General features: G+C 41.7%; 3 protein-coding genes across 5 annotated transcripts; 1 reads left to right on the plus strand and 2 right to left on the minus strand.

Annotated features, from left to right (window-relative positions):
* Nucleotides 1-901: 901 nt before the first annotated feature.
* On the minus strand, nt 902-3,551 carry naa10 (N-alpha-acetyltransferase 10, NatA catalytic subuni). Of its 2 annotated transcripts, none has more exons than XM_030056775.1 (8): nt 3,354-3,551; nt 3,076-3,174; nt 2,886-2,944; nt 2,727-2,772; nt 2,065-2,180; nt 1,860-1,904; nt 1,645-1,729; nt 902-1,512 (listed from the first exon to the last, which is right to left on the minus strand). In XM_030056775.1, the coding sequence occupies exons 1-8, from the start codon at nt 3,372-3,374 to the stop codon at nt 1,321-1,323; spliced, it is 663 nt and encodes a 220-aa protein (XP_029912635.1). In that variant the 5' UTR covers nt 3,375-3,551; the 3' UTR covers nt 902-1,320. The 2 variants fall into 2 exon arrangements, with proteins under 2 accessions (XP_029912635.1, XP_029912636.1); XM_030056776.1 differs by having other exon boundaries at nt 902-1,503; nt 3,354-3,549.
* Nucleotides 3,552-5,753: 2,202 nt separating this feature from the next.
* Nucleotides 5,754-14,135, plus strand: LOC115362042 (ceramide kinase). Its single transcript, XM_030055811.1, has 13 exons — nt 5,754-6,143; nt 6,955-7,050; nt 7,359-7,496; nt 7,661-7,789; nt 7,983-8,046; nt 8,158-8,303; nt 8,395-8,469; nt 8,875-9,027; nt 9,516-9,621; nt 10,517-10,620; nt 10,736-10,932; nt 11,517-11,830; nt 13,515-14,135. Exons 1-13 carry the CDS (start codon nt 6,002-6,004, stop codon nt 13,588-13,590), a joined length of 1,740 nt encoding a protein of 579 aa, XP_029911671.1. The 5' UTR covers nt 5,754-6,001; the 3' UTR covers nt 13,591-14,135.
* Nucleotides 14,136-15,247: 1,112 nt separating this feature from the next.
* Nucleotides 15,248-21,446, minus strand: LOC115362205 (glucose-6-phosphate 1-dehydrogenase-like). Of its 2 annotated transcripts, XM_030056051.1 has the most exons (13): nt 20,754-20,788; nt 20,171-20,212; nt 19,896-19,933; nt 19,620-19,728; nt 19,246-19,463; nt 18,310-18,468; nt 17,411-17,536; nt 17,027-17,120; nt 16,744-16,930; nt 16,329-16,564; nt 15,887-15,963; nt 15,703-15,795; nt 15,248-15,426 (listed from the first exon to the last, which is right to left on the minus strand). In XM_030056051.1, the coding sequence occupies exons 4-13, from the start codon at nt 19,623-19,625 to the stop codon at nt 15,339-15,341; spliced, it is 1,284 nt and encodes a 427-aa protein (XP_029911911.1). In that variant the 5' UTR covers nt 19,626-19,728; nt 19,896-19,933; nt 20,171-20,212; nt 20,754-20,788; the 3' UTR covers nt 15,248-15,338. The 2 variants fall into 2 exon arrangements, with proteins under 2 accessions (XP_029911911.1, XP_029911909.1); XM_030056049.1 differs by lacking the exon at nt 20,171-20,212 and having other exon boundaries at nt 20,754-21,446.
* Between the last annotated feature and the right edge of the window lie 12 nt (nt 21,447-21,458).

Consider the following 21,458-nt stretch of genomic DNA (forward strand, 5'->3'; position numbering starts at 1 on the left):
TAATTTTACCCCAACTTCTAAACAGAAAGTAAAGCTGGTAACTTAAAAATTGCAGTGCCACATTTAGTGAAACAGCAAGCAGTGAAACAAAAGCTCAAAGGAAATTTCAAGACCCAATATTTTCTATGTCTTGTGCTTTAACATTTGCAGCAAAAAACAAACAAACAAACACAAACCGTTACTGGTTAATGTCACTGTGCATTTCATTCTCATCTCTTTGCACGATGAGGTGTTGCAGTGTTGTCTGCATCTCCCACTGCCAGCTAAAAGGTGTTAAATGTCAAAAAGTGTGAAAAGGCCGCTGTGTTTTGTCACCAAGAGCACCAACTTCACTCCACTTGTTTCTCTGCAGCTTTTTCTGTTGGCTGTCAGCTACTTCTCTCTCACTCATGTTTCCTTCCTCTAACAAGAAGTCAAACTCTGTTGCACAATCCGGCTGAATTTGACTAAATTGCTTTCTTCCGATCAGTCTAAAAAAATGCACATAATAGAAGAAGGGAACCTCCCGATTAAAAATAGTGGATTTGAAATCTGTTATTCACACTGAACGTCTGCTGTAACTTTTGTGAGGCCCTGAAATTCCAGCGGACATGGTAGAAATTTGTCCCTGACATCTTTCAGTTCAGTGAAGAAAAGGGCTTTGTATTGACTTCTTGGGACTTTGTATCAGCTTTTTCTTTCAAGGTCAAAAACCTCTTGGAAGCTTGACAGGAATCGCATGCTTCTCAGTTTATCTTACAAAAGTTACAGCCAGGAGTTTGCATTCAAATCTTAATTAAATAATTTAATTAATCAAGATAATGACATTTCAGTTAGCATACTTCTATATATCACTACCTTTTCGCACAGTAATGACTGAACACTTACTACATAGACACTGAAGCAAATGCAGTACCACAAGTATTATTTGAAACGTTTATTTGAAGTATTTTGGTGAAATACTTGAGAGACCTGATTGAGACAAATTGAAAATCACCGTTTTATGCTTTCAGTTGTTTTGTAAATCTTAACAGGAGCTGTGGCCCATCATAGCAACAACAACAGCGGTCCATTAAAATCTTTGAGACCAGTTTCACTCAGAAAACATTTCCATTCGTTTCATCTCCCTCCAGGTCTCCTCTGCTGGTCACAAAAGTGTAAAGAGAGATCTGAGCCCCTTCCCGCCCAAAAATAAGAAAAAAAAAGGAAAACAAAACAGTGATAATGTGTGAACGGCTTAGATGCACAGATGGTCACAGTTTGTAAAGCCAAAAATATTGTCAAATGGGAGATAAAAAGGGGAAGCGAGTGATGAATTTAAAAATTGCTAGGATGGCGGTGTCATTGCGAGTCGGAGGAGGAATCTTTAACATCTGTGCTTTCTGTGGCCTCGCTGACTTCGCTCAGCTCTTTGCTCTCTCCCCCGCTGTCTCTCTCCCCCTCTCTCTCCTGGTCGCCGGATCCCGACAGACTCTGGGCGGACGGCGCCTCCTGGCCCAGCACGCGCACCCCAGGCTTCCTCAGCTGTGGGACCAACATTCAGAAAACAACACACTGACGGTCAGGACGCATGAGCTCAGCATTGTTCAGCGGTGTAAAATATCCTGCCAGCCTACAACAAGGAGTGAAACTCATTTCAGCGGTGCACCATGTGAATAAAGTCACCTCATCAGCCATGTGGGCCAAGTCTCTCTTCATGGCGTAAGCATCCTCCCCGTCTGCATAGTATTTAGGTTCTACTTCGCTAATCCTGTGGAGAGACATGCGGGAATATCAACTAGCACGTGTACAAATAAGGTTACATGCAACAATAGAATATAATACGACCTAAGACTGGCACAAGATAAAAGCATCAGGAATAGGAAATGCTTTGGACTTACTGGAATTTCAGTGTGTTGGAGTACAGGTGTAAAGCTGCTCGATTGCTACAAAGACAGGAAAAGGAGTCATAAGCTGACAAACAATATGATGTATTCAAAGCCACTGGTAATTTGTAAAGAGGGAAGTGGCAAATTATTAACAAAAAAAAAAAAAGGAACCTAGTGTCAAAAGAACATAACTTGGCAAGCTGAATGTGGGCATTACCTTTTGCGAACATGAAGCGAGACGTATTTAGCGTTGAAATTTTCTATCATGGCTCGGCTGGCCTGATCCATCAGCTTCTGAGCCAGACCCAAACGTCTGTGCGAGCGCTTCACAGCCTGGAAAACACAACGCAGGTACATCTCAAAACAAGCCAGTTGACCCAAGCCTGACAACAACAACACTGTCAGTCAGTCAGTCAGTCACGCATAAGTCCCAAAACAGAAAGCCTATGCTGTAATAACCTTAAAATGTAAAAGCTTGATAAACCTCATGTTGTGTTCACTATTCCCTACAGGTTTCCCGAAGTTGTCAAACGTGTGTGTCTGGTTTAAACCTGCTCCAGTGGCAGCCGAGTGAGGACATTTGTTCACTATGACGAGTAAGCCAGAAAAAAAAAATCCAAGAAAATGGATTTGAGGCAGCAATAACAGTATCAGGTTGTTGTTGTTTCAGACACTGATAGAGCCGGACTGGACCCTTTTACATAGGCTTTTATTCCTCCCAATATTTATTTATTTATTTATTTTTGCACTTGTTGAGGGGTAACTGGCTAATAAAAAATATTTCAAAGGGGATCCATGACTGAAAAGGGTAAAGAAGAGAGAACCTAATGCGACCAAACAGCAGGATATGATGTGTTTTGTGTGTCTGTCTTGACTCACCAGGGATGTGATATGGCCATGGGGAACATCATCCGGATCCTCCTCCCTGGAAACAGTGTAAAGATCACCATCACTAAATGTCACACACACACACACACACACACACACCTACCTAACACCATCTACTGACTTAATATGGGTAAACATAAAGTTACTCACATCTTTGCCAACACGTAACCCACTATTTTGCCATTTTCGTCTTCAGCAATGTATGAGAGCTGAGAAGGTGGACAATGGAGAAAAACTGTTAACTATCTGGACTTGTGGAGTGTCAGAATATGTTTGATGGGTGCTAATAATGTCGGCAGAAACTGTATGCTGCATAATAAATAATAATATTATAAGTCACCTGAGGCCAGGACAGTCCGTGATAGAAATAGTATTTCATCTGGTAGTTTTCTGGAAGACACAGCAGGTTGCAGTGCTGCATATTCATAAGGTCCTCCGGCTGTGTGAGGGAGAAATAAATCAAATGAATGACAGTCAATTATTATACACACCGTGACATAATCTGAACGCTGCTGTGTATCGGGTTATTTAATCCGTACGTTAGCTGGTTAGCCTGACTAGCTCAGATTAGCTCGGTGGGATTGCATGGCTGGGGGAGACGCTTGGCAGCAAACTTACCCTCGCGTTTCGTATGTTCATTTTGAAAGATGGCTTGTTGTCAGATTTATGGAAAACCCCAGTCGACTATACTACAGTGATCAATTAATTCATAATAATAATAACAACAGAAACTATAAGGTTTGGTGAGGTTGTCTGCTAGCTAGCTGAGCTGCTCTGCTAGCAAGGAGGCGGAGGAAGAAACATTTTTTTACAAGCTAGCGACAATAACACAACACACTTCCGGTCCGAGTTGGCGCTTGAACTTCATAATAAAGGTCCTGCAGATTGTAACGAATACCTTACACACAAGGAAGTCCCTGATGTTTGAGATATTTGTTCGTTCTGTTTCAGTAAAATAAAAATAGTTATTTTCGGTGACTGTGGATTTACCAGGGAATAAACTGAATTTAATAATACATTTTATAAAACTATAACAAGTAGTCATTTTGCCTTATTTTTCTTATTCGAGCATATCCAATTCCTCTTCTAATCGGAAATGCAAATTCTCAAATAAAGTGCCCTCGTCAGTGGTAGTCAAAGGTGACAGCCATCACAATATATCCTTCATAAAGTAGGCTATCCACCATTGATACAGAAGCATAAATGTTAGACTAATACATTTTTATTTAACTCTTGATGTTAATATGCTATATGTCGCAGATATATGTCGCTTTTTATTTATATTTTACAGGGTGAGTTTATTTTGATTATTTGTTTACTTGAGAAATTCACGGTCTGTTTATAACCTTCACATATCCACTGCTTAATGTGACTGAACTGATGCATTTGAATGAATTAATAAATAGACAGACAGACATAAGCAAGCACGCCAGCCGTCGATGAACTTTTATTTTCTAAGGTAAATATATAAGCGTAGAAATGCCGGAAGTCGTGTTACTCAGTAATGTCGCGGATTTATAATCCACACCAGGGAAGCATGCGCTTGCTTGTCACGCCGGAAGTAGTTCTCCGGTGAAAGAGCTGTCTGTCAGGCCGCGTTCAGCTCCAAACCCTCCGCTGCCTCCTTCACAGCGGGTCGGCAGCCTCCTTCACCTCTCCCGCAGGTGTGAGTGTGTCGAAGTTCATACAGTGAAAGTGAGGTACAATGACAAACACAATGCAAACAGCCTCAGATCATAAAAACTGATGAACGGAAAGTGAAATTATTCTGGCCAGTGATACTGAGGTCAGTATCGGATGCAGCCACATGTTGGGAAGGGGAGAAAAAAAAATGGGGCTGAAAGTATTTGAGATGTTAGCCCCAAATGAAAATTAAAGCCAGCAGCACAAAGAAAGATTTTTTTTTTTTTTAATTGTCCTATTGTAGCGTATTTGTGGTTCTCTTAACCCTCCTGTTCCTTTCCAACATACTAACCTTTTCACCAATTATATCATCAGTCAGTAATTTAATCCTCCAGAAAATTATTATAATAAAAATAACTACCCAAGTGTATGTGTCAGCCACTTTATGTGTTAAATAAAACATTACTTCAACCCAACTCAGCTCCTTATACATCAACGTCCTTGTGGGAATGATGTTTTTTGTCACATTAACTGGTCCTCACATGACTACAGGTGTGCTTATGTTATGTTAGGGCCCTAAAGCAGAGGGAAGTTTTTCTTGACAGTCAAAAATGGCATTTCATAGCTCCTCAGCTTCATTCAAATCATCAGCTCAAACAGGTTTGTGTAAAACATTGATATTTCTTCTATGTTTTATGCTGCTAAAACAGCCTGGGGTCAAATAAACCCCAAAGAAACACTGATGCATGCAGAATGTGTCCAGAACATTGAAAACACACATCATATTAATTTCATGTTTACCCACTTCCACTTGTTCCCATTAACGTGGGAAAAGTAATTAAATATGAAGCAAAAAAGCCGCATAAATCATGTATTTAGAGACGTTAAACATTGATAACAGAAAATAACAAAGTTAAGTGTTTTTTGTGTAGAAAACTGGTGTGTATACTTTCATATTGGGGGGAAAAAAAGGCCAAATTTTTCCAAAATATCCCTTGAGGGAGGATGGCCCCCTGGACGCCCTACATGAGTTTTGGCCCCAGCCCCAAATCATAACGCGCCCCATTTATGCTATTATTATTATTATTATTATTATTATTATTATTATTATTATTATTATTATTATTATTATTATTATCTGTGGCTCTCTAAAGTGAGTCATCATCATTTATGTCCCATAGCCTCGGCTTTATGACACATTAGTGCAGCTGTAACTGGTGCATTGGAAAGGCTTGGTGTTTTCTTAACCACATGTTGAGAAAACCAACACTTGAAGGTTATGTTAATTTGGCAGGTGAAGCAACATACAAATGCGGCAGGTGTCAACGGGGAGGGACGGACTTGAGGAGGAGACGGGTAACGCTGCTACACCTGTCAGACAGGCAGCCGCTGCTCGCATTATTTCACTCCCTGCCAGGGGAAGCTCAGAAAAATGATGATAATCGGATGAAGATATATCCGACTGAGACACAGGGAGAACGCAAAAAGATAAGGAGATTCTGACCGTTTGGTGTTGACTGATGAGCTATCAGATCAGATCTCAAATAATCCACATGATCAGACTGGGTTTAATTCGCCAAGATTCAGGCTGGGTGAGGAAAATGTGATCACAGAGGAAAAGGAAAGCGCCACACCGATTGTTAATGGACATTTGCAGATGTAGGATGGACACAGACGTGAGGCTGGAGTCAAGTTTGTGGGTCGGAAATAAGAGATACCGGGCGGTGCTGACGGGCTGGTATTTCAACTGGACTGAGGTTGATAAGAACCGCGATAAGAAAACAGGTGAGTGAATCAGGCTGCTCCTTGAGTCTTATTTAGGCTATGAAAATAGAATGAAATTAATTAAAATAGCAAAAAACACATGAACCCATGAGAGAGAGAGAGAGAGAGAGAGAGAGAGAGAGAGAGAGAGAGAGAGAGAGAGAGAGAGAAAACATTTGCTTGCACCTACAAATTGTACCTGAGGAAAGTCACCCAACCTGTCTTCAAAAAAATGCCCTACAGCTGAGATAAGATCAAGTCATCTTTCTTTCATTCTTTTACCATAACACACCAAGCAAACTTTGGCTATAGTTCATATTTTTGTTACATCATTATATAGGCGAGACAGTATCGAGGAGGGAATCGCCTTATTTTAGCCCAACTGCCTTCAGCAAAGGTGAGGAACAAGTTAAACAACACAGACAAGACAGGCCACTATACAGACTGTTTACTCAAAACAGTGAGGTAATAGAGGCTTACACACAACACACACACACACACAACACACACACACACTGCAATTGCTGTGAGTTCACTCAAGCAGTTTAAGAGTATTCAAAGCACATGACTGTACAGTGTATTGTGTGTTTCTTCTGATCACTGAAATGTCTCCTGTTTGTTCAGGGTTGTGTGACACACAGATTCACCTTTCCCACCTGTCTTTACAGCCACGACTCTAAACGTCTGATATTTATCTAGTTGTGGATCACAGACCGCTGTACCACTCTTTAATGATCTCTCTCCATTGCCTGCAGCACCTTCCTCAATGCACAGAGGGGAAAAAAATTAATAAATGCACTGAAATCTGCTCTCTCCTTGTGTGTGGTTGAAGTTTCAGTGCCTGTTGCAGAGGTGATTGGAGTGGAGGAGGGCCAGGTGGAGATCCTACCCCAGAAGTGTGTTGAAGACACTGACAAAGACTTCACAGGTGAGTTTCTTGAAGGAAACTTTCATATGTAACCAGCCCAAGGTTACAGACAGAGCTTTACCAAACACTCAACCACCACCGCCTTAAGCACTGCAGACCTTTTATGTGTTTGCTGTGAGAACATGAAGGGCGCGGCACATCAAAATTACACCCGCAATTTACTCAAATATAAGTCTATACTGTCTCACAGTACACCAGAGCATGCTGGCATTTCTTCATATGTTTCAGTCTGTCTCAATGCATGCAATTCTGATTAGGAATAAATAGTTATGGAAGATGAATGCATCTCTATTATCACCCCGTTCTAGTTTTCTATGTGAAGCGCAGCAGCAGTGGTGGTTCCTATGGGTTGCTATGGAGACTGGGCCGGACCCAGTTCAGCTGCCCGAGTCGGGTCCTCAGGGACCAGTGGACACAACACCTGAGAGCCGCCCTCAAAACTCACGGTAAGACGGGACGGGACACCAGGCCGACTTTTGTAGCTTTTACCTGTTCTAAATGGGTCATGATTTATCTGTGAATGCTTGATTTTGTTAAAATCATCTACCAATAATATGCTGCAGTTTGTCAGGTCCTCCTAAATTTTTCTTTGTCTGTCCATCACCTGCAGGTCCCTTGCGCCCACACAGGCTGTTGGTGTTTATTAACCCGTTTGGGGGAAAGGGGAGAGGAAGAAAGATCTACCATTCTCTGGTGGCCCCTCTGTTTGAGCTGGCTGGTATCAACTCTCATGTAATTGGTAGGAAACAACAATCACAGTCATTGATCCTTGTGAGGAACTTGACTTTTTGTCAGGGGTGATAGGGATTCGGTGTCTGTGGATGATTGTTTATGCAGGAACTTCACTGATTTGAGGCTGATTTATAACTTAAAAGATAATAAAACTGACATGCTGCCTACAAATAATTTCCAATGTCAAATTTATTGTTCAGTGACTGTCCAGGCAAACCAGGCCAGAGACCACCTACTGAAGAAAGACCTGACAGGTTTCGACGGGTAAGACGTGTCAGCATGGCCGCGTAAACATGATGGTATGAGAGGATTACAGCTGCTAAGCCTGCTGGGAGGTGACTTCATAACAGAAAGTCTTGTGTTTGTGTACAACAGTGTGGTGTGTGTGGGCGGGGATGGCATGTTCAGCGAAGTGCTGCACGGTTTGATTGGGCGAACACAGCAAGAGGCGGGCCTCTCTGAGAACGATCCCACCGTGGCTTTACAGCCCTGTCCGCTTCATATTGGCATCATTCCTGCAGGTAAGGAAAATGCTGTTAATCATCTGCATGTATATTTAAATCTGGGATTGAATGCCACAGATGTTATTGTACTGTTGTCTTGTTTCTGCAGGTTCTACAGACTGTGTGTGTTTCGCCACAGTGGGAGTCATCGACCCTGTTACTTCAGCTTTACACATCATCATTGGTGAGAAAGGATTGCTCATCCTTACCTCAACAGCAAAGTGCTATTTTACATTATTTTTGCGTAAATAATGCATTTGGAAACCTGAGCACCTTTGCCAACTCTAAGGTTAACTCAGTGGTTTTTCTGTTATTTAATTCTCTAGAAATTATGACAATACAAAATAAATATGAGTGATTTCTTCAACATTATGTTTTAATCTCACCACCTTCTCACAGTTTGTCATCGTTCAAGTGTGACATCTAAACAATTTAACACAAAATATCTTCTCATATCAGGGTCCATGCAGCACAAAACCACTTCCCATGAGGCTCACAGCTTAATGAAAGTCACTTTTGGGGTTTGACAAATTTTGAAAGCCCCTGGTCTAATCCATGTTGTGCTCCTCACTCCCATAACACCGTGCAGGAGACTCCCAGCCTCTGGATGTGTGCTCAGTCCACAACCCCTCTGCTGTGGTGCGTTACTCTGTGTCCCTGTTGGGCTATGGCTTCTACGGGGACGTCCTGGCTGAGAGTGAGAAGCATCGCTGGATGGGACCTCTCAGATACGACTACTCAGGTACAGCGCAGCGTCACGGCTCAGATGAGAGACTGGCCGTGATGGCATGTTTCGTTGGATTCCACCAGATCTCTTTATTTCTATTCAGCAAAATGTTAAACCTCATAGCAGCACAGGTTAGTGCTGTTTTTTTCTCAGCAAGAAAGTGGTGGATTTGAATCTCACCCCGATCCTGTCTATGTGTTAGCCATGTGCTGTGACCTGTTGAGGGTGTATCCCTTCCTTCAGTCCAATGCATGCTGGGATAGGCTTCTACCCACCATGACCATAGATAGGATTAAGTGGGTATTTGGAATTGGTGGATAAAAGTTAGGAGTCCGTTCTTAAACTGTGACCCTTAGCCATGAAATCATAGGACACATCCTTACATCCATACCTTTTTTACCTTTCTGTCATGACAGAACAGCCCTCATTATGTGTTTTTTATACAGTGTGATTATACTTTTTGTGTATTTTCAGGCTTTGCACCCTCCTTCTTCTCCCCATAGGTGCTACGGTGTACCTGAGCAACCGAAGCTATGCAGGCGTAGTTCAGTACTTACCAGCAGACCCTCTTCTGTCCAGCCCCAGGGACAACACACGCTGCCTCTCAGGGTAAATCACTGTATTTTTATAAGAAACAACATAAAAGGGGTGTGTATAAAGACACCGTGACATTATTATGGTCACGATGAACTGATGATCAGTGGTCATGACATCAGTCCCACGGTTTGTGTGAGTGTGACTCAGCTCTGCGAGGTAAAGCAGAGCTCATCCTCACAACAACACCACAATGAGATTGTTATGTATGCTCCTTCCAGTATCTCTATGGCAACCGGTGTTTTTTAAGCCCCTTGGGACTCTTATAACTGCCAAAGTGAGTCATCATGTCTGAAAGGATAATAATAAGAGCAGCGGCCCAGACGACATGAGGACAAGGTGGCAGTGTTTATAACAATACAGGAAGACGCCCTGGGCAACATGTGAGCTTGTTGAAATGATGGAGTCCTGTTACGTTTTGACACCCAATCTGCGAGACCTGGAAATGTGGCAGTAAAAGATGACATGACACCATTCTCCATCTCAGGCTTTATTTATCCAAGCATTTTTACCGATCATGACTTTAATCCAGTTTTCACTTTCTGCCATTAAGGATGCACTACTGCATTCTTAATGAGACAAAATGTCCTTGGCAGTTCCTGATCATGATCATCAGAGTGACACTGACGTGGTTTGAGTTCACATTTGGCGACACTGTAACCGCTACCACCTGCTCAGGTAGAGGGTGCACCCTAAGGAGGGCAGCAGCCATGGCAACGAAGGGGAACTTGATCTGGAAGAAAGGCGAACCAGAGCCTCGTGGACTCTTGTGTCTCTGAGCGTGAGAGCACCTCCCGCTTTGTTTGGGATAACTACCTCCAGCTGCAGGATATGATGCACCTATGAATGGATGTCATGGTTAAGCAGCTTGTAATTTAACTAGCTTTGTGTCGCATGTTTGTGTGTGTAGGTGCAGCGTGTGTTCAAGAAGCACTGAAAGGCTTTTCCACCACTCTTCCGATTCAGGCTCCTTGTACAGCTCCCACCTCAGCCAGTTCAGTAGTGACTCAGAAGGTGACAACACACACACACACACACACACACACACACTGCCATATATTTACAGTCATCAGTCATGTTTATGTTGTCATTGGTTTTAAAGCGCCATCCTCTCTCTCTCTCTCGTCAGGTGAATGGGTGAGTGTGAAAGGCAGGTTCAGGTGTGTATCTCTCACCTGTATGTCCAGCTCGTGTCCCAAGAGTCCTCTGGGCCTTTCTCCCTCTGCTCACCTGGCTGACGGGACAGCCGACCTCATCCTGGTATGGGACACGCACCCGCTCGGCTTCCTCAAGTTCCTCTACAGGCACATAACCACACAAGACCAGGTACGGTTTTGTATTGGACGAGTCAAGGTTATTATCATTAACGAAAATGAATGAAATAACGAAAACTAGATTTGAAAAAACATTTTTTGTTAACTGAAATAAAAATGAAAACAAGGCTTTACAAAAAACAATATCTAACTGAAACTTTATTGTGTCTTTAGAAGAAACTGAAATTATAGACAAAATGTTTTTAGTTTTTTTCTTGGTCAGTTTATTTGGTTGTTCATCTGTCCTAAGTGAATACATTTTTTAAAATGGTCTGATGTTTTGTCATTTTTATTACACAATACGTTTTCTGACCTTTCTGAATCTTGCCCCGATAAACACCCCATATTACAAAAAAGACTAAAACTAACACTGAAACTAATAAAAACTAAACTAAAACTAAGCATTTTCAAAAAAAAAAAAAAAAAAAAAAAAAAAAAATCCAAACTTTAAAAACAAATAAAAATGACACTGAAAACAAAAAGTCAAAATGAAATAAAAATAAAAACCAATTAAAAACATAAAACTGTAATGACCTTGGAAAAGGGATTCAAGTATCATTTGTTGCATGGCTCAGCCTCTTTTTTATTTTATTTTAGTTTGACCTGCCGTTTGTCGAGGTCCACCGAGTGAAGGCCATTCGTTTCTCACCCTCACCTGAAGAAGAGGAGGAGGACGACGAAGAGAAACTAGGGATGAGTGGAGCAGTAAATGAAAAAGAGGGCCACCATGTGCAGGACGGAGAGACCAGGAGCAGTAATGGATCCCAGCAGCACCTGGCACCAAGAGGAGTGACCAAACACCAGAAGGGGATCAGCTCGTTGCTGTGTGGTCTGTGCTGCAGAAAGGCGCCGGCCGTCTCCGTGTGGAACTGCGACGGAGAGATTCTGCCTTTCACCGAGCTCCTCTGCAGGTGAGGGATCACTGCTTCACGTATAACCACCGGGGATGGGACAGTTCAATAATAACAAAGTATGACTGTGCAAAATCATGTGGTAACAATTTTAGTGGCCTGCAAATTTAACTCAAAATTGATTGAACCTCAATACCTTTACTTTTACTGTGTCACTAAACTCATTCTGAACAGTCCAAATGATGTGAACTGCTGATGACGGCTCAGAGGGAAGTGCATGGTGAGAGGAGTAGAGTAGTTATGCATTGTGAGGGCTTAAGTATCAGAGCACAACTGTGTTTGTTCATAATTCTCAACAATTTTGATTTAATGTAAAAAATGACCTACCTGAAAGTCTCTCTTACATGAAGCAGGAAACTGTGTGTCCCCATTTTCCCAGGTCTTTGTGCCAAAATCAACAAATGCTTCTGGTGCAAATATTTTTCCAAAACAAAAATTACATGTGGCTGCTTTGTGTGTCGGTGTCTCTCTCACCGCTGTCATCGTGGGGTGCTGAATGTGAATGCCAGCCTGCTGATTACACTCTTTGCCTAAGGTTCAAATGTCACTCTAATAACTAATGTCATTCTAATGTCAACAAAACATTCAAGCAAATATTCCAAAAACTATTCTACAATAATATTATATTTAAAAAAACAAAAAAAAAACAAAATAATAATGTTGGCAGTGAGTTTTGCCCTGTATACTCTCTTGTATGGCCTGTTAAAAAAAAAAAAAAGTGCGGGCACCATATCATTGGATTGTAAACCACGATTTATTTAGAAATTTGTAATTTACAGGTGAAAAAGTTGCATTGAATTCTTGAGTTTTATTCGGTTTTAGTGCAGAAAAATATGTAATATGTAATAACACAGTCTGAGGATTTCATGATATTCCAGAAATTCCAGTGGCAACCCTGGTTCCATTTTTATGATCTAATGGTTTTGAAATATTCATCTAGAATGAGTTTGGTGATACAGTAAAAGTTTATGTTTCCGATAAATTTTGATGTAAATTAATGTACATTTCAAATAAGTTGCTAATTATCACCTTACAATGAAATTCACGGCCAGCTCAACTGAAGTGTTACCAACCGTGTTTATTTCTGAGCCACAAATCCTTTTAGCAGTGGCATTGGCCTACCAGAATGTAAACAATTTAAAAATATCACTACAAAGTGCTAATATATATGATTTCAGTGGCAGGCTTGTGAAATTGTGATAAGCTATCTCATTTGTCATTACAGCAGAATAAAATGTAACAAATGATTCACGATTATTTTTTTCCACCCCATGATATATATTGTGACATTTTTGCATTGTGATATATTTAATTTCCATATATCATCCCATCCCTGATAACCATCCATACTGTGGAGTGAAAATATAAGTCACCACAGTATCAGATGGTCACTTGAGCTAATGCACCCAGCTTATACTTGTTATAGGTAATGTCATATTATCATCATCCCAATGTACATAGATAGATAGATAGATAGATAGATACTTTATTCATCCCGAAGGAAATTCGCAATACACATATGCAATACACACTTGTGCACATATGTCCACAAGTGAAAAATTCTTAATTATAGCTGAATTATAGTGTGACACAGGGAAGTGTCAAAACCACGTGGCACAGGTAGGAAAAGGTCCCAGGTTTCTAAGACTGTGTGTTGACAGCAGCACCATGTTTTCCCCCTCAGGGTCCACGGTCAGCTGGTGCGTCTTTACGCCCGGGGCATCGAGGACGGAGCCGCTGCCAATACAAGCCAGCAGTGAGGAAAAAGTCACGTGTGACAGGATGCATCCTGCACAAGTAACAGCTCTTAACCAACTGTGTAACTTCGGTCGCAGTTGATGACAGAAAAACGACGTCACTGGAGTGAAAGGCAAACACGTGAACGTACTAACCCAGTAACAAACCAAGCCATCAGTTTCAGGATATCCCTGTCAGTGTTGACCAAAGAATTCCTAATATTTCAGGCACTTTTATAGGTTTTCGACAGTGCAATAATTTCAATCAGCTCAAGACTATTTATTCTTGAATGTATGTGTGTGTTTGACATACGGCTCCATGACACTTTGGATAAAAACACTTACTAAATTACAATACACATTACTCAGTCAGGATGTATGATCTCTAGGCAAAACAGTTTATGTTTTGCCTAGAGACTTGTTACTGTATGTGTCGTTTATGCCTCTGAACTGATGTTCACTTGAGCTTCCAGTCTGTGAAAACATGGCATATGCCAGTAGAGACCAAAAAGCTGTTGCGTGAACATATCTTTTACAATAAAAAGTCTGTTTCCAGTACACTTTATTGTTGTGATTACCATGACTGACTTAACAACATGAGGTATCATGAACACTGACTTATAAGCAAGAACAACTTCTGCCTTCTGTCAGAAAAAAAAAACCAAAACACATTGCAGGGGGATCACGTTTTCTTAGTGCGAGTCAAGAAAAATACCCATGTAGCTATAATATTTGAAAAGTATTTTCAGCATGATCAAAATGGCATATTCAGCCTAATGTCATGACATCACTATCATCATGGTGTAAAGTCACACCGTACAGTAAAAACACATCAGCTGCATCATGCTTGTCTTTCATCCTCTGTACTTCACTTGGTCCTCTGGGGTCTGGCTGGTGCTTCAAGTAGTGTGTGTGTATGTGTGTGTGTGTGTGTAGGTGGGAGCACCCCAGCTAGGCCGTGTACCTGGTAGACAGACACAGGTAGAGGGAAACAGCATCAGTCAGCAGCAGACGGCTCAGAGGGAAGTGCATGGTGAGAGGAGTAGAGTAGTCATGCATTGTGAGGGCTTAAATATCAGAGCACAACTGTGTTTGTTCATAATTCTCAACAATTTTGATTTAATGTAAAAAATGACCTACCTGAAAGTCTCTCTTACATTAAGCAGGAAACTGTGTGTCCCCATTTTCCCAGGTCTTTGTGCCAAAATCAACAAATGCTCCTGGTGCAAATATTTTTCCAAAACAAAATTTACATGTGGCTGCTTTGTGTGTCGGTGTCTCTCTCACCGCTGTCATCGTGGGGTGCTGAATGTGAATGCCAGCCTGCTGATTGCACTCTTTGCCTAAGGTTCAAATGTCACTCTAATACTTAATGTCATTCTAATGTCAACAAAACATGCAAGCAAATATTCCAAAAACTATTCTACAATAATATTATATTTAAAAAAACAAAAAAACAAAAAAAATAATAATGTTGGCAGTGAGTTTTGCCCTGTACACTCTCTTGTATGGCCTGTTAAAAAAAAAAGAAAAGTGCTGGCACCATATCATTGGATTGTAAACCACGATTTATTTAGAAATTTGTAATTTACAGGTGAAAAAGTTGCAGGAATCAAGCAACCCGAATGATTTTCATGTCCACGTTCTGAATGATTAGGGTGAAAAGCAGTGGTCTCGTTACACATGCAGTGGAAATCAAAACAGTGTTACGGCAGTGGCTGCAGTGAGCTTTATTCATTGTAAACATGCCTACTACAGTGTTTATGTGCACATCAAGGGTGGGGCGTCACCCACTTGTATGTTCCCTCATAGCGGAATCCAACCCTCTTCACGAGCTCATCGGCTTCGCTTGGACCGCGGCTGACCGGGAAGGAAAAGACAGACAGGAGCAAACAAAAACTCATTGCATTGAATTTCATTACAATGTATCACTATTTAGCAGACACTTTTGTCCGAGTGATTTATTTTGTCAACAGTAATCAAACTGTCTGTATGTCACAGTCTTCATAAGCTAAGCCTTCACTAGGAATAAGCAGCCCTCTTTGATTCTTTTTAGGGCAAATCTGATAAGTTTACTATTTTATATCAGTTCATATGTGTTCAATGCTGTGTCTCAAAGGACCAGACAACCAATACCTTCCATATGTGTAGGGGATGGGGCGTGTCTTCTCTTCCTCTATACGGTGGAGGAGGGGAGTGAGGATCCTCCAGGCCTCACGCAACTCATCACTGGCACAGAAGCGGGAATGATTCAGGTGAAAATACTCCATTATGTCAAAATACATACACAGTGAAGTATTATAGTACATGTAATACCGACCTGCGGACGAAGTGCATCTGACTGCCACAGAAGACGTCCAGTATCAGTCTCTCATACGCATCTGGGAGCTTCACATCCTGTAGGATGACATGCCAGCCACACTGTCACTGCAGCAGTGATTATGCATGTAGTCCATTTTTACGGCAGGGTTGCTTCCATTTTCACATAAAAATTTTTTGTACTGCAAAAATGTCCATCTTAATTAACAAGTCATTTAACTAAAATTGAGTCTTAAAACCTTTTTTTTTTTAACTAGAGGAGAAAAAAATCTGCCAGTGGGCTGAAATAATTCCACTGCAAATCAACCTTTTTTAAGCAAGGTCTTGAATCAAGTGACATTATCCTTATACTAAAGCATAACAAAAATAAAATTTTAGCACTGAATGCAGGATCTAAATGACATGTTGAGATGGATATTTTAAGGTGTGTGAGCCTGTGGTACCTTGTATCTGCTCTTGTAGGTGAGGTCCAGCTCAGTCTCCTCGGGGCTAAAGTAAACCCCCGGTCTCTTGGTCATCATCTTTAGGTAGATGGCCTCATCGGGCTGCACCCGCACCACCAGCTCGTTTCTCTGGCAGCGCTCACCAAAGATGTCGCCTGGCACGTCGGTGAACTGCAGACGCACCTCTGCCTTGCGCTCGTTCAGAGCCTTACCGCAGCGGAGGATGAAGGGGACTCCTGAATGCATCGTGTGATGACCAACGTGGAAAACAGAAAGATGCATAAAGAGCCAAAACAGGAGAGAGAAAAACAGAAGAGCAGTCATGTAAAGGTGAAGCATACCGACTGCTTAATGCAATAATCCAAAGGACAGTGAGGGGAAAAAAGGAGGATGACTAAAGTCTGAAAAGCCTCACCATCCCATCTCTCATTCTGGACATAGAGCACTGCGGTGGCAAAGGTTGGCGTGCAGGAGTCTTTGGGTACAGTAGGGTCATCTAAGTAGCCTAGCTTGGAGGCGCCCTCCCCATCAGGGTTGCCCACATACTGACCGAGCACCACATCCGACATGGCAACAGGAGCTATACACTTCAACACCTTCACCTGCAGCCCATCACAGAACACAGGACAACAGAACAGTCATGACATAACTGCGCTGCAAAACCATGATCCACTGTTTCCTACCGTCATCAGTCTTACCTTCTCATCCCTCACATCATCCGAGCTGGTGGAGGCTGGTTTCTCCATGGCAACCAAACAGAGCATCTGGAGGAGATGGTTCTGCATGACATCACTAGATTAGGAAGAAAAAACAAACAGAATCAAGACAAATTAACTTTATTTACTGGCACAAGATAACTTCATTCATTGTTTCCTCAATGAGCTGATTTAATGACGGTAAATACTAGGCCTGCATATCGTGTTTGTTTTTAACTCAGTTTGGACCACCTAAACCAACTCTCACTCTCACCTTAACCACTGACCTAACTGCAGTGCAAATCAGGAAGCCAAAAATGTGATTCACACCCAGGAGGGGGGGCATATCCTGTAGTATTTCCTTTTAATGATGCCTCTGTCTCTCACCGAATGATACCGAAGTCATCAAAGTATCCTCCGCGGCCCTGAGTGCCAAATGGCTCCTTGAAGGTGAGGACCACACAGGCCACGCTGTTCCTGTTCCATATGGGACCGAAGATGCGATTTCCAAACCTGGCAGTGAGAGAACACACCGTATATATCATAAAACACTCAGCTGTGGAGAGCAGATAGAGGAGGATGGGTGCTCTATTACAACTTTAGGTCTATACTGATGATAAAGACCCTTGAAAGCATCAGTACAAAGCTAATTACTTATGAGCAGAGGTGGAAGTAACTAATTACATTTACTCATGTTACTGTAATTGAGTACCTTTTTGTGTACTTTTACTTTTTGCAGTATTTTTTTAAAGTCAGTAATTTTACTTTTACTCAAATACATTTTGTTTGAGCATTGTGCTTCACTACATTTTAAAACATATCCATCACGGAGAACAAACGATCAGTGACAGGTTGTGGAACCGTTTGGAGGAAATCTGGTTCTACTTTGTTGGTTATATTTTTTTGTCACTTCCAAATTTCCAGTAACAAGTGCACCATGAAAAACTGCAGATGGATGATGGAAGTGCGGTCTGTTTAGACACACAACTCACCAAAATGTGGATTAAGTGAGGAGAGAAAAAGGGAAAAATATCAGCGAGTCTACAGAGTCTTCACTTCAATCAACGTTCGGCAATTTTGCGCAATGCCCCTTTAATAGAATCTGCTTTGTACTTTTATAACCGCACGGAAAAGATCACACCTGACAAGGTTTCGGTTTTGACAAAGTAACTCCGGAGTACATTGTCTTTTACTTCAGTAGATTTTTTCCGCAGTACTTCTACTGGAGGGGCAGTTTGCAGTACTCTCTCCTCCACTGCTTTTGAGACTGACTTGGACCGCAGTACCTGAGCACCATGAGGTTCTGGACCATCTCCTTGCCCAGGTAGTGGTCTATGCGGTAGATCTGGTCCTCCGTGAACAGGGAGGACAGGTGGGCTGACAGCTCCTGCGAGCTCTCCAGGTCCCGGCCGAACGGCTTCTCCACGATCACCCTGTTCCAGCCTCTGTCGGAGAGAAACACGGCTCACTGCAGCTGTCAGCAAACAGGGGGTTAACCTTTTATCTGTATGAAGTGGAACCTTGTGAGTAGCTTTATATACTCAGTAGCATCGTTTACATTTCTTCTAAAAAATTACTTTTACTGTAAAGCTGATCTTAAACTTCTACTTTCGTCCTTATTTATTTGATCACTATTAGATTTTACTATAGCTAATTTATCAGCTCCTGTGAGTTTTTTTTTTTTTCTGTTTGTTTTATTGATTTGTGTTTTGAATTTTATTGCTCTTTATTGTGACCCACTTTGTAGATGTGTTTTCAAATGTGTACATTTTATTATTATTGTAGTCAAACCGCTCGGGTTAATCTAAGTGGTAGCATATAAAACTAATAAACACACAGGGAGCATCAAGTTGAACGTCAACCACCAAAATTTTAATTACTCTCTCTTCCTGAAGACAACTAACACTCTTCCTACGGCAACCCAAAAGGACATAATACAAACACTAAAAATATGAAATATCTTACACGCCCCCCTCAAAGCCAATAGTACCATTCCAAAATAATAATATAAAGGATGCATAGTCAGTATATATCCATAAAGAAAAACAAAAAAGGAGACTCCTATGTTCCAATAACAACATGCACCACAAACACAGTAATTGTCCCACTAAAAAAAGAAATAAAAAAACCCCAACACTACTCCTGTAATACTAACAACATTAAAATCTGTTACTTGATTTAATCATGTGTGTGTGGGAAGGTTGTAGCGGACAGACGCTGACCTGCAGCTCATGCAGTGGGCTCTGATGTTGGAGCTGACATGGTGGTAGACGCTGGGCGGCAGCGCCAAGTAGAAGAGTCGGTTGGCATCAGCGCCGCCAGGCAGGGACGCCAGATGGGCATTGAGCTGGGCGAAGGAGCTGCCCTCGTCATATCTGCCACTCAGGTAGGAGTTTCTGCTGAAGAAGGCTGAGAGACACTCACCCTCCTGGTCGGTGACCTGAGACAAAAGGAACAACAGATCCAAATCAATACCTGAACACACATTACAAACTAATCCCATCAGTGTAATCAGCTAAAACTCCCTATTGTCTCTGTATCTACTCAGATAACTGTGTGATAACTGTGTCACAAGAAGCATTCTTTGGTGTTGTACCTTCATATGAGGCAGACATGCTGTCTTGATGTCCTCTACGGTGAGCTTAGAGCGGGCAAATCCCACAAAGTAGGTCTCCTCTGGGAGCAGGCCATCTCTAAATAACCACCTAGAGAGGAGACAGAGACAGTGAGGCAACAGCAGTGATGCAAAACATTGGTCAAGGGTCAGCCCCTATACATTATGATTACAGGAAACATGAGATGACAAAAGTAACTTTAAACAAACTTTTATTTTTGTCTTTCAATGTGCTAAAAGAAGCACTTGTTTACTCACCACAATGTGGGGTAGATCTTCTTTTTTGCAAGATCTCCCTACAGGAATAGTGACAGAAGAGAAAGAAAATCTTATCAACCCTTCCTCATGACCACTGAGACTGTCATGCCAGCCAGGAACAGAGTCCAAGACTGAGTAAACTTTAAAAAAAAAAAAAAAAAAATGCCAGGTCACAGTGATGTGGGGTGACATGCAGAATGTATTGCAGATAGATTGAACATTGGGTAATACAAGATAAAACACCACCCACAGTTAACAAAGAGCTTTCAACATACCTACTGTGCAAGACTTTGCAATTTCTGAGATTTCTTGTAAAACTGAATGAATTACAAGTATTGAAGAAAAAAAATGGAGAGGAAAGAAAAAAAACAGATTTGTATTGGGCTCACAGTCAAGACCAGTCAGACAAAATGTTTACCCACCCCAAAATTATCCCTTCCTCTCTTAACAAAGGAAAAAGTAGATGCAGCACATTTCAGTCAACAAGCGCTCCATTCACCCTCTCATTCTCTCACTGACACACAGTCACCACACTGCGATATTCCTACTGAATTGTTCCCCCTTTGAGGCTTTGTGTAAACTCTTTGGAGCCCAAACCCCTCCTCTCAAACAGCCTTTTTAACCAATGTTTGTAATTCAGAGTGGATGGAAGTCTAGGAAGCGCAGATCTCCCAGGGGACTGAATAAACCAGCTAAAACAAACAAAAAGACTTTCCATGATAAAACTAAGCAACTTAGGTTGGGTTAGTTTTCATCTAGTTTTCTAGTCACAAAGTACAAGTGTTAAGTTTAAAAACACACCAGAGAAGTGTCCTATTCTTCATGTCATACTGCAACAAGTTGACAGGTTTTACTCACAGAGGCTCCAAGTATGATGAAAACATGCGTGTCAGAGTGGCTGGATGTTTGGTCTCCATAGAGCTCCCTCCTGAGCTGCCCAAACACCTCAGAGCGAGTTAAAGGCTCGGTGCTCATCTTCTGGGCTGTCTTGACTCAGTCTGCCTCCAGACACTCAGTGCTCCCTGAGGCCACGGCACACACACACACACAAACACACACACGCAGTATGTTGAAATTTCAACTGTCATCGTTGCCTTGCAGAAAACTCAGCAGGTTATTGCTGCCACCTATTGTTGCAAAGAAATAACGCTGCTGTGTCACTCACCACTCACTGCACCCTTGATGTTGTGATGTATGCATGTACAAAACCACATGTCCACTTTGCACCAGATAGATTTTCACAACATGGACGGGATCCTGCCCCTTCATTCGACGACATGTTTCTCAGGCCTTTTGAAATGAGCCTGAAGTCGTGTGAAGGAATGTTTCCTGCCCCTAAACCACTCCTTGGGTAAATATTGTGCACACAGGGCAAACATTAACTAGTGGCTCTAAGAAATTATTGTAGAAATGGCTGTTATCAGTTATCAGTCACTCTCATTGAGGGTGTAAAGTGATCCATTAGGGCATGTTGTCAAAGGCAAGTGGATCTGAAGCTGGTTTTAAAACCCCTAAAGCTTTTAGTATCTGTAGTTTCAGTAAACCTGCTAACCGGTGTGCCTG

This window comes from Myripristis murdjan, chromosome 7, assembly GCF_902150065.1.
Source record: "Myripristis murdjan chromosome 7, fMyrMur1.1, whole genome shotgun sequence".
Classification (NCBI taxonomy): Eukaryota; Metazoa; Chordata; class Actinopteri; order Holocentriformes; family Holocentridae; genus Myripristis; species Myripristis murdjan.